This window comes from Silene latifolia, unplaced genomic scaffold, assembly GCF_048544455.1.
Source record: "Silene latifolia isolate original U9 population unplaced genomic scaffold, ASM4854445v1 scaffold_119, whole genome shotgun sequence".
Lineage (NCBI taxonomy): Eukaryota > Viridiplantae > Streptophyta > Magnoliopsida > Caryophyllales > Caryophyllaceae > Silene > Silene latifolia.
The window spans coordinates 1,669,092-1,681,781 of record NW_027413127.1 but is presented as its reverse complement, the minus strand read 5'-3'; the positions used below and the strand labels follow the sequence as shown (position 1 = coordinate 1,681,781).

The 12,690-nt window shown below is 36.4% G+C and overlaps 2 protein-coding genes across 2 annotated transcripts; one reads left to right on the top strand and one right to left on the bottom strand.

The window, feature by feature from the left end:
- Window positions 1-27: 27 nt before the first annotated feature.
- LOC141637522 (uncharacterized) lies at window positions 28-4,729 on the bottom strand. Its single transcript, XM_074446999.1, has 9 exons — window positions 4,428-4,729; window positions 3,425-3,629; window positions 3,253-3,343; window positions 2,338-2,483; window positions 1,981-2,224; window positions 1,497-1,601; window positions 1,234-1,416; window positions 929-1,130; window positions 28-611 (listed from the first exon to the last, which is right to left on the bottom strand). The coding sequence occupies exons 1-9, from the start codon at window positions 4,594-4,596 to the stop codon at window positions 115-117; spliced, it is 1,842 nt and encodes a 613-aa protein (XP_074303100.1). The 5' UTR covers window positions 4,597-4,729; the 3' UTR covers window positions 28-114.
- Window positions 4,730-6,488: 1,759 nt separating this feature from the next.
- Window positions 6,489-11,237, top strand: LOC141637535 (superoxide dismutase [Fe] 3, chloroplastic-like). Its single transcript, XM_074447020.1, has 9 exons — window positions 6,489-6,745; window positions 8,717-8,797; window positions 9,204-9,395; window positions 9,914-10,085; window positions 10,224-10,297; window positions 10,396-10,422; window positions 10,522-10,545; window positions 10,651-10,786; window positions 10,881-11,237. The coding sequence occupies exons 1-8, from the start codon at window positions 6,653-6,655 to the stop codon at window positions 10,774-10,776; spliced, it is 789 nt and encodes a 262-aa protein (XP_074303121.1). The 5' UTR covers window positions 6,489-6,652; the 3' UTR covers window positions 10,777-10,786; window positions 10,881-11,237.
- Window positions 11,238-12,690: the final 1,453 nt, after the last annotated feature.

Genomic DNA, 12,690 nt, shown 5'->3' with positions numbered 1-12,690 from the left:
CAATAGCAAAAAGCCAAGAATAGAATATGGGAAAACAAAAGGCTGATGTTCATTAATAGTAAGAATTGTCTTCGATCCATAATATACACAGATACCCGGTCTTGGTATTCAAACTCACTGATTTACAATATTTGTTTTCTTAGTTTTCAATCCAAATCCTAATGGAAACAAAGGATCATATGAATTTTTTCCCGCATCTAATGGCAGTTGGTTCACATTTTTAAACCAAGTCACTGGGAGCAGACCCTCAAATTCACAATCACCAAATAGAAGATCGGTTACTCCATTTCCTTCACTTCCAGGCAAGAAAGCAGCAATTAATCCATCCATCTTGTCTAGAAGCCATGGCTCTAAAACTAAAGGCCTCCCAGAAATCAAAATTACAAGGGTAGGAATCCTATTTGCAACTGCACTAATCAAGTCAGCACCATTAAATGGGATACTGAGCACTGAGTTGTCACCCCTGAACTCAGCATATGGAGCTTCACCCACAACTACGACAGCATAGCTGAAATCTTCTTTTGTTAAGGTGTCAGGTGATGGGAACTCGTCATAAACAACTTGAGTCCCATCCCCAACAGCACCTTTAATTGCATCCAAGATGGTAGTTCCTGCAATACAAACAGTGTTATCAGCATGCAATCATGTTTACATGCTATTGTCAATCATGAACAAGAGAAAAAATCAAACAGACATGTCGAGTAGCGGAGTAGGGTATATATACCTACAGGTTCGATTTCAACCAAAATCCAACACGAAGTTCCCCACTACTAAACACTTGGTTTTGGTCCAAGACTGATCTCAGCCTCACCTCCATTAGGATGGAGGTTTCCAATATTACCCCCACCCCCGCTAGATCCCTCTGGCACCTTTCCTTCACCCACAAAAATACTAGTTTGACAGAATAAATATTCCAAGAAAAACATACCAGTGGTTAATCTGCCACTACCTCCGTCCCAAGTTATAGTCCAGCCACCACACTGATATCCAAGATTATCAGCATGTGTTCCTGCAACAAGAACTTTTTTGGCATTTTTATCCAATGGAAGGAAAGGATTTTTTGGATCTTTTCCATTCTTCAGAAGTACCAAAGACCTGCGGACTGCTTCTCGTGCTAGGTCACGGTGCAACTGTCGCAGAACCAAGCAGTTAGGCAGTAAGCTAAAAATTTAAATAAATGCTAACTGGCGTGAATACCAAACAACATCAACCCACTAAAAATTTTAAATCTACCTTGCAACCAACAACATCTAGCAAAGACCTGTCGCTATATGGATGCTCAAAAAGCCCTGCAACAAACTTCACTCTCAAAATTCGTTCAACTGCATCATCAATCCTAGACAACGGTATCTCTTTCGATTCTACAAGATAGGTCATCTCCTGGAGATACTTTTCGTATTCAAAAGGAACCATTACCTGCATGCTTACTCTGTCAAGGATGGAACATAAACAAAAGAGAAGTTTAAGCCATACAAGTACAATTATTGTTTCCTTACCATGTCTATTCCTGCATTAATAGCAGATGAAACGCAGAAACGATAGTCTGCACCTTTGGGTTTACAAATTCTGTCAATGCCCTCCCAATCTGAAATTATAAAGCCCTGAAGCAAAATTTAAAATTAAATCCCCAGTTTCACAGTGGCTATATGATTAAAAAATTACGGTAAAAGAGGATAGATGATAAACTGATAAACTGATCTCACATTAACCAAAAATAATGCAAAACTGAGCAGGTAATGTTTGTAACACTGTACCTCATTTCTAAACAATTTATATACACAGTATATATCATTAATGAAGGCAGTGAAGTATAGAAGTTATGTACTGCCATGTTAACGCAGCTTTAGCGGTTACTCTATAAGTTGTCATAACAGCTTATGTGTAGTGAGGCATAGAAGCTGTATACTGCCATGTTAAATGTCACTCAATAAGTCGTGTCATTACAGACGCTAATCCAGGCATAATAGTGTGGAAATATACCTTAAACCCCAGCTTCTCTTTTAGAATCTCAGTGAGAAGAAAACGTTCTGCATGAAGATTTATTCCATTCCAACTAGAATAGGAGGCCATAACAGTACACACTCCCTGAGCGATACAGTCCAGATAGGGTGCCATATGGATCCTCTCTAAATCTTCAAATGAAGTTATCGTATTCCCCTCATTTATACCTTTATGAGTTCCCCCATCACCAACGAAGTGTTTGGCACAAGCAATGACATTCTTTCTGGAACATTTAATAATGAATCCAATAAGTTGAAAGCATGATGTAACTTACTACAACAGGCTAGTTGAAGGGGAGAAAAAACAAATTTGTTGAAAATGGAATTTGTCCTTCACCTTCCAGCAACATAAGGATAACCGTTTGGGTGTCCTATTGGAGGGTTCCCCTGCAACCCTGATACAATAGAAGTCATCTTCCTCACAATTTCGGTGTCTTCACTATAACTCTCATAACATCTTCCCCACCTCGGATCTTTGCAAACCTGTAAGGAGACACAATTTGTCTGTCCATCAATAAAGAGAAAAGGTCCTAGCCATCAATCAGTGGCCTAAATACTCTTGATGTTGTGGGGTCATACTAACCCACGGGTTTCAGAGTAGCAACATTTGGACAAAAGGACATGTTCATGTACATTTTCATTTCACTAGCTACGCTTTTGCTAGAACTGACAACGTTTGGACAATAGGACACATTCATACAAGTTACATTCCTACACAACAACACTTACAAATTTCAAATTCGTATTCATAGCATCCCAATAAGTCATACTCCCTCCTTCCTTCTATGTTCTTCCCATGTGATTTTGCGTAGTCACCAACGCCATACTTTGACTATCTATTTCTCCATTTATGTATTACATTTTTTGTCGAAAATATTTGTGAAAGATTTTTAAACATGAATGTTCTAGCTTCATTTATTAAACTTTTATAATTTTCAACGTAAAACTGGTCAAAGTTCCAAAATATGAAATGGGAAGTAGAAGGAAGGAGGGAGTATTAAACAACATAAGCAATCCACTATTAACTCTCTTCCAAGTACTCTATGAATTGAAAATGTCTCATCTAAACAACTGTCTCACTTACGCCTGGTTCTTTTGGACTAAACCTGTACGAATTGAATTGAAATACTTAACAAAACTGTACTGTCGTGAACTAAAATAACACCCAAAAAAAAAGGCCTAAAACAACTACGAATAGTGTATGCATAACTTCAGCCAGACACTAACAACGACTAAAATGAAAATTACTCACAGCAACGCAAGGAGCAAACGCATAATGAACTCCACTTGCTCTAACCTCCAACGCAGTCGCGACACCAATTCTATAAGCCAAGTCCGCATCCCTACATCAAAATACCCAATAATTCACCCCTAACCACACTCCTAAAAACTAATTTTGTGAAAGCAATAAAAAGAAAACAAACCTAGTAGCGCCAAGATTGACATTATGAGGGAATATAGTAGCACCAAACACATTATTATTGCCATGGACCGCATCAGTTCCATAAATAATCGGAATACCTAGTCTCGATTGCATTGCTAATTTCTGAAAACCGTCAATCATATCAGCCCAATCAGATGATAACGCACGCTCAAACGGAGTACTTCCTCCAGAATTCAGTACACTTCCTGAAAATTCGCCAACCAATTGAAATTCATCACTCGTAAATAGTACTCCCTCCAATCCTAAAATACCTTCCATATTTAATACTCCCTCCGTCCCGGTCATTTGTTTACCTATTCCATTTTTGGGCGTCTTAGTCAATTGTTTAACTTTCTATTTTAGGAATATCTTTGATGAGCAATTTGATCCTCCACGCTCAGTTTGGTCCACTTGTCATCTAATAATTGGCTCCCTCCTCTTTCCTTGATCTTTGTACCAAAATCGAAGGTAAACAAATGACCAGGACGTACCTTCCATAGTTCCATATTTAATACTCCCTCCGTTCCGGTCATTTGTTTACCTATTCCATTTTTGGGCGTCTTAGTCAATCGTTTACCTTTCTATTTTAGTAATGTCAGCAATTTGATACTCTACCCTCAATTTGGTCCACTTGTCATCTAATAATTGGCTCTCTCCTCTTTCCTTGATCTTTGTGTCAAAACCAAATGTAAACAAATGACCGGGACAGAGGAGTACTTCATTATAGTTTAAAAAAATAATGATACTCCTATTTTTGTTGAATTTATATCAAAAAAATGATCACAGTATAATACATTCCATATTTGAGACTTCAATTATCTAAAACTCGTATTAATAATTAATAATACGGTTAAAGTGTCGTCTTGAAGACCGTGAAAAGTCAATTAAGAAGTTCATAAGTCAATGTCAATTGCGGGAGTATATTTCTAATCTACGACTTAAATCTCGTATAATTACGAAAGTAAGCAGGTATTTCCGAGACGGAGCGAGTAAAAAAGAATTACCGATGGCGAGGTTTTTGAGAGGGTGAGAAGAGGCGACGTTGCGTTCAATCTGAGTCATCTGAGCGAGTTTCTCTTGAAGAGTCATCCGAGATAAGAGATCCTTGACTCGGTCTTCGATCGGCGAGTTAGGGTTTCTGTAGATACAAGGTTGATCATCAATGGCTTCCATGGCGGAGAATCGGAGATATTTAGGAGAGAAGTGTAAAGTGTTGAAAGGTTGAAAAAATGGCGGGAGAAGGAATGTATGTTTGGTGGGAGTTTATTTATAGGTGGTAGAGTAGAGTGGTAGTTGTTACACTTGTGGTGGGTTGGTTAGTTGTTTGAGGCTCTAAGATGATAAGATTTTTAAAAGAAATAAAAAATTGTAATTTTGTACTACCAAATCAAACTCAAAAGAAATAAAAAATTACAACTCAAAAGAAATAAAAAATTGTAATTTTGTACTACCAAATCCAACTCAAAAGAAATAAAAAATTGTAATTTTGTACTACCAAATCCAACTCAAAAGAAATAAAAAATTGTAATTTTGTACTACCAAATCCAACTCTGGGTAATTGAGTTGTTATACCTTAGTTGGTACCTACTCTCTTTTGAATTGAAACTTTTTTTTATGGTTGTCCTTCGGAAATGTATAAATTCTCATTTTAGTCGGTTGATATTTCTTGAAATTAAGACACGAAAAAATGTGATAATTTTAATTATAATTTTTGACATAAAATGATCACTTTTCATTACTTCATTTGTAATTAATTGGGACGGACATATTATAAAATGGTGACATTACTCTCGTTTTAAGTTTTTTTTTTATTTTTAAAGTGCACTATGTCGCCTGTAATATAATCGAACTCCAACCTCACGCTTGAAATAAGAGAGCTCTTGTAAGACAATTTAAAGGAAAACTAGTTGTTCAAAATGTGGAGTTGATTACGTCATGAGCTTTGGTTATGGATATTAAAATTGTCTAAATTAATATCAAATCCAAGTTTATAAACATGTTTGGAGATCATGTGCAATTCAACTTTAAATTTCAATTTCTTAGATATTTCGTAGATTCATAGTATTGAAATCGGAATTGGGCAGGTGAATTTAAGTCGGGTTGGAATATCTAAAGAGAATTTTCATCAAATTCTCACACAAGCAAAAACCATTAAAATCTCATTCTTTTAGACTAAAACTCTTTGAATGAGTTGTACTTAGTAGAAATAATCTGGCATATAAATTAAACTAAACTAAACTAAAGTCGAGATGCCACTCCTATAAGAACCGCAGTTAATGTATTATACAACCGGTTGTATATACAACTTATTTAGTGTTGTGGAGCTTTGTTACAAAGTTGTCGAGCTCTATTGACAAAATTATCGAGTTATGATACAAAATTGTTGAGTTTAGCAGAATAATTATTAAGCTCAATAACTTCGTAAAATAGCTCAATAACTTATAAAATAACTCAACAGCTTTGTGTGAAAGCTCGATAACTTTGACACGATTGTACATATCTATTACAACTAGTTGTAGGTAGAGTTGGCCATCAAGACGGCCGACTCGGCCCTACCCGTCTTAGCCCGTTATTTTATGCAAATGACTGACCTTACCTTGCCGGCCGCCTTTAGCCCGTTAACCCCCGGCCTGGCCCGGGTCCTGAAATTCCAGCCCGGCCCGGCCTTGGCCCGCCATTTTAGCAAAAATAAAAAATACAAAAATAAAATGGTAAGGCCCGCCAGCCCGGTCCGGCCTTAGCCCGCCTTTGGTCCTGGCCCGGGTCAAGCATATCCTAGCCCGGCTCGGCCAAACCCGTCCCTTCCCCTGGCTTGGCCCGGGTTTGACCAGTAGAGCCCGATCCACCCTTGACCAACCCGCCCCGACCCTAGGCCGGCCCGAGTACAGGTTTAGTTGTAGGATAGTATTTGACTATTTGAAGAAGAACCGGTCCGAAGTCTAAAGCATGAGGCTCGATTCATTTAGGGCTGGGCTTGATTCAAGCAGGCCTTGTAAACACAAATCAACCCGAAATCTCTACCCAGAAATTGAAGTCCACTTTTCCCAGTTAAACAGTTCAGTAAGCTCACTCTCTTCTTCTGCTTCTTATCTATTGTTCTTCCCACTTTTAATTCACTGCTGTCATAATACAACAATCATTCCCTAATTTTTACCGTTTAGATTTGTTAGTTTGCTTATAAATTTACCTGGGTTGGATAATGTTTGCATGATTTAGGTAAAAATAAAACATGGGAAGTTTTACTACTACTTTTCATACTGGCTCTACTCTCCATTGTAATGGTTTTTCTTCAACCAGTAAAAATCCAAGCTTTATTCCTCAGGTATATATACTCTTTTAACTTCCTGTAAATTTGTATTTTTGTTAAATCTTCAGAGTTGTATTAATAATGTTTGGATTTTCAGGCCAACCTAGAAATAAAATTTTTGGTAGCGAATTTTTCTCATACTATTTAAGAATTTTATGGTAGCAAAAATCGATAATATTAACCATTGTTTGGAGATTTGGGATAGCGAGTGCTACACTTTGCTACTAGCTAGGTTTACTGGGTTAATTTTAGTAGAATTTACCTAGGAGTAAATGTTATGGTAAAAAATGACATCTGTACTGTATGGTGTTATCTAGTATTAGTCGGAAATTGGAACAAGGATTTGTAGTTTGGGGGCGAAATAGTGGTGTTAAACTCACTCCATTAAGTCTCTATTAGGACGACAATATTTGTCTTAAGATGAAAACGGATTAAATATGCTCCCACTTGCATATTTGACCCTATTTTAAGTTTGAGACGGAAATTGCCGGCTTAAACAAGAATTTGTGAGTTGAATAAGCTGAACTGCTGAATCAAAATTTTCAAGTTTTCACTGCTTAGACTCTTAGAGAGAGGCGATCGCGTCTGCTAGCTCCTTAGTTCTGCCACTGGTTACAATGATATACTCCCTCCGTCCTACTGTCCTAGTCATTTATTGTCGTTTTCCATTTTGGGTGTCTAAGTCATTTGTTGTCCTTTCTATTTTAGGAATGCATTTGATGAACAATTTGATCATTCACACTCCATTTGGTCCACATGTCATTTAGTAATTGACTCTCTCCTGTTTTCTTGGTCGTTGTGCCAAAACGAAAGGACAACAAATAACCGGGACAGAGGGAGTATTATGCATGATTGGTCTTGTGTAAGACGGTTGTATGGCGTAGTAGTTATTATTACTCCTTCCCTCTCAATCATTTGTTTACATTTGATTAAAATACCCCTTACAAGAAAAGGGTAAACAAATTATTGGGACGAAAGGAGTACCATTTAATGAAGTGTATAGTTACGCTATATGATTGTGTAATTTGAGTTTTCGCATATTATGTCTGGCTTTAAGTTCAGATGCTTTTTGATTCTGTTAATTTGTCCGTCTTTACTTGAAATTAATAGGGAGTAACCTCATTCAGAATTGGTTATTATCTGCATTTATGCACCTATTGTGATACTAAGACCATGTTTGAAGGTCACTGTACTCTATACTGCGACAAATAGGAGGATGCTGCTAATGCCACGCTTCATATTTATTTTTTTTCTTTCGAACAATGACTTTTGGGTGTGTGAGACAGTTGGCTAGTGTCAACTGAACAGGAAATAAAACAGGAATCGTGGGTACTAATAGGAATATTTATAATAGTTGGGCCTCAACCATCACCTTAAGGTTTTGGTTGAGATGGTTCATCTATCATGGTATCAGAGCCAGTGTGACCGAAGGTCACGGGTTCAAATCCTGGCAACCTCAAAACCCCTCAAAAACTTTCGAAGTGGAAACCCAGCACACGGTACGGGGGAGCCGGTGCACAACCAACCACTCTTCAAGCCCAACGGGCATTTGAGTGAGGGAGCGTAATAGGAATATTTATAATAGTTGGGCCTCAACCATCACCTTAAGGTTTTGGTTGAGATGGTTCATCTATCAGGTACAACTCTAATTGTTTCCACTGGACTCTTTAAACGGGCGTGTCAGTGGCACAAGCATGTTATGATCTTTCTAAAAATGTTTGGCTATCAATTCGAGAAACAATCTCTTTAATAGCTAGGATCTATGGGTGAGGTTATGTTCATTTTTTTCTGGCTTGGCGGCGATAGAGTGGTTGTTATTGTAGTTCTTATTCATTCTCTTGATATCAGGTTATGAAAGTACGGAATATATTTTAATGAGATGTCCATAGTTCTTGCTCAACTTGACAATCTACTTCCGTTTGTCTTTATAGTATTGCCTGCCATATAAATTTTTAATGTTGCCTGAAAAACTGTTCTCCCCTGCAGAAGCGTATAGGATGTCTTGGACGGAGAACAAGACCTAAAGTAGTTGCGTATTATGGGCTAAAAAAGCCTCCTTATAACCTAGTAAGTTGCTTCAGGGAAACTGATTTTCATGCTTGAATATTTTACATTCTTTGCCTTCAATTTTGGTAAAACTAAACTAAGAAATACTTTTAGAAGTTTTGCTGTGAGATAATCTTAATTACGGACTATCAATTTTGACTTGCTGGATAATTCGGAGCCTTATTCGTTTGCCAATTTCCTTCTCCCTCAGTCCCTTGTATCTATCTTTTACTTAATTCCCAATGTCTGAAGTCCATTTTCTCGGCCATCTTTGTGTCACAGTTTCCTTTACCCTCTTCTCCTTCTGAGCCAATAGTTTACGTTTTGTATGGTGAGGAATTGTGAGAGTTCCGAGCACACGTGTATATGCTTACATAAACAATTGATCCCAAAAGCAAGCGTAAATTCTTTTCCCTGTTTATTGTAGGATGCATTGGAACCATATATGAGCAGAAAGGCACTTGAGTTACATTGGGGAGAGCATCATAAAGGCTACCTGGATGCTTTAAACAGACACCTAAGTAAGAGTGACATACTATATGGCTATACCATGGATGAGCTTGTTAAAGTGACATACAACTACGGAAACCCCTCACCCGAATTCAATGATGCTGCACAGGTTAGTTCTGATTTCTGAATACTCTCTGCAGCGAGACGTTGGTAACTAAAAAGTGCATAAGCTGCTCATTGTAGTTTAGATCTAGTTTCCCAATAGCCGACCTTTTAGTAGTTGACACGATGCTGAGATTCCTACCATTGTTCGCACTGGCGGATCTATCTACAGGGACTCAGGGACTCAGGGACTCGGGGACCCTGGACAGGAAACTTTTTTATTTTTTATTTGAGTTTAATCAAAGTTTGTGCTTAAAAAGGAAAATTTATTTTGAATGATAATAACTTACTCGTACTATTTTTAACGGGACAACAGAAACAAAACTTTCTGGTCCGCCACTGTTTTTTTTTTTTTTTTTTGTGAAATTCTCCAATGAACCTCGGAACAAAGATAACTAACTAGGGGTGGTAGTACATGGCATCTAGAATAACACAATCATTATACTGGAGGTCAATACTAGATTACCAGTTAAGTCTCGAATAGAACACAGAAATGCTGAATTATTCGTGATATGTAATTTACAGGTTTGGAACCACGAATTTTTCTGGGACTCCATGCAACCAGGAGGCGGAGATTCACCAAAGCTTGGACTGCTTCTGCAGATTGAAAAAGATTTTGGTTCTTTCACAAATTTTAAAGAGAAATTTACCGAAGCAGCCCTTACATTATTTGGTTCTGGCTGGGTTTGGCTTGTTTGTAAGTCTTCTCACATTATTTAATCGACCTTCAAGAACAAGCTCAAAAATATTGTAATCTAACTTATCAAAGCATGAGCTTGCGATAAGTATACGCCAGTGATGATATTGTGATGCGATTTTGACTTTGGTTTTGTAGTGAAGAAGCACGAAAAGCGTCTAGTGATAGTTAAAACATCAAATGCAATCACTCCCATTGTATGGGATGATATAGTAAGTCATTTTTTTCTGAAATATGTATACAATTGATTTACTGTAGTCAACTATCCTAGACTCGTAACTAACACCTGACTTGTATCTTTTCGGTGCAGCCCTTATTATGTTTAGATATGTGGGAGGTATGTTTTCGGTTTACTCTGTCCTCTTTTCTTCCGCAGCCTTAATTCATTAGATTGAATCGGCGTGATCTAAACTTGTCTGTGTCTTCAATCTTGCAGCATGCTTATTATTTGGATTACAAGGTACTAACTACTAACGTTCATTCTGCTCTCACATTTTACGCGGAGTATAAAATGTTCTTTTTTCTGTAAATGGTTCTTTTAACACTCGGGTATTTCTGTGAACAGAATGATAGAGCCAAGTATGTAAATGTATTCATGAACCACCTCGTATCATGGCATGCAGCCACTGCACGAATAGCTCGAGCTCAGTCTTTTGTTAACCTAGGCGAACCTAAAATTCCAGTTGCTTAAAAAGCTAATAGTAAGTGTTTTAATTTATTTATTATTTATATATCGGCCGTTTAAAACTTGAAGGGCATATGTTTGATTTGCTTCTGTGCTATATTTGTTTGCAGGGACACAGAGAAATGGTTTAAAAGGTTCATTTGACATGAATACGGGGTGGTTCGGCAAGTTAAACGTAGCTCTGAGGTCGTTAAAGCCATGAAATTGCTACGATTGACGTCTCGAGCCATGGTGGTTCATGGAAAAGTAGAGGAATTATGGTTGTGATTTGTTTTGTTTTTAGAATAATGCACTTGAGTTATTAGCCATGGATTTCAATCGTAAATCGATTTACCGAGTTTTTGGGTCTTCACAATGCAGCAACTGTAACATAGAACAGAATCTTACAGCACTCTGTAATAGTAGTTGGAAAACCGAGCCAACAAATGCTAGCCGGTTTAGCTAGTAAAGTCATTGTTAGAACTCCATAGCATTTGTGCCTTCGGTTTAAATTCGTTGGCACGGAAATTTGTGAACTTTCGGAAAAAAAAAAAATACACAAACTTGCCAACAAAGGAAGATACTTCATAATTTACTTCATTTGTTTACATATGATACATTACATTAACACAATCCTAAGTCCTAACTCCCAAGTCCTAATAGAACTAATGCGATCATTTGGATCTGAATCATCTGAAAATTTTCATAATACCGTTTTAAATAAGACCTATTACATAAATTAAGACCGCCAGTCACAACATTACCTTAACTGAGCAAGTAACTGAAGCCTTTGGTAGCTCCTTCAATCTCTGCTTTAAATTAGACATATATCAAGTGCCGAAACCCCAACATGACTAGCCGATGCCCGTGCTTTAGCACGGTATTTTAGAATGTCATGTGTAGAGAACTTAACAATTAGAGCTAATAATAATAATATATAAATAAACTTTGAATTTTATTTGTACTTATCTACAATTGTTAATGTGTAAAAATACTAAGTATTAAAATAGAACGAATTTTACATTTTTACTCGGAATAAGTTTATGATTAAAAAAAGCAGATTGTTAGTTTAATTACAAAAACTTATGCTTATTTTTACGCATTTGAAGCATATAACTATTTTTTTGTAATTTTTGTTACAATATACGGAGTAACAATTTAAACGGAGTAAAAAATTTAAAGAATAAAAAAGTGAAAATCACACACTGATTTTAATAATATGAGTAAAATCTGCATATGTTTTAAATAGAAAATTTACGACATTTAAAATACATATATTTGACTAATGAGATAATAATAAATGAAATAAATTTGGCCCAACTATAGAAGTTGCGGTGTTTGATAAGATACTTTGACACATAAAGACCATATATTAGGTCCAATACATATCTAGATAAAGTTAGGCCCAATTTCTAGTTAAAAGCATTTAGGCGGGAAAATTTTCAGTTTTCTTATTCTTTTAGTTTAAGGGGGATGCAACTTTAAAGTATTAATGATTAATGATAAACTAGTTTAGATCCCGCGCAATGAATGCGCGGTATTTATAAAGTTTTTTTGTATTACTTACACATGCTAAATTGACACCCAAATAATTTTTTCATATTCCACGTCATTATATTTTGATATGAGAAAAAAAATTGAACGATAAAATTATTCAAGAAAATTGAATAAAATTGAACTGTAAATAATAGGGATATCTCATTAATTATTCATTTTTTCTCGTTATTTATTTTGTTTCGAGAAAAAAATAATTAAAACTGGAAGTTAATCCAAGAGAATTGAGTAATGTGCTGAAATGTATTTTTTGTTAAATGTATTTCTTAATACCACAAAGTTAATGATTGCTATTTATAAATTCTCTCAAGTTTTTTTGTCCTGTAGGTAATCAAACGATTTATAATTTTGTTTATCCATGGTATGAGTCAAATCATTCTCAAATAA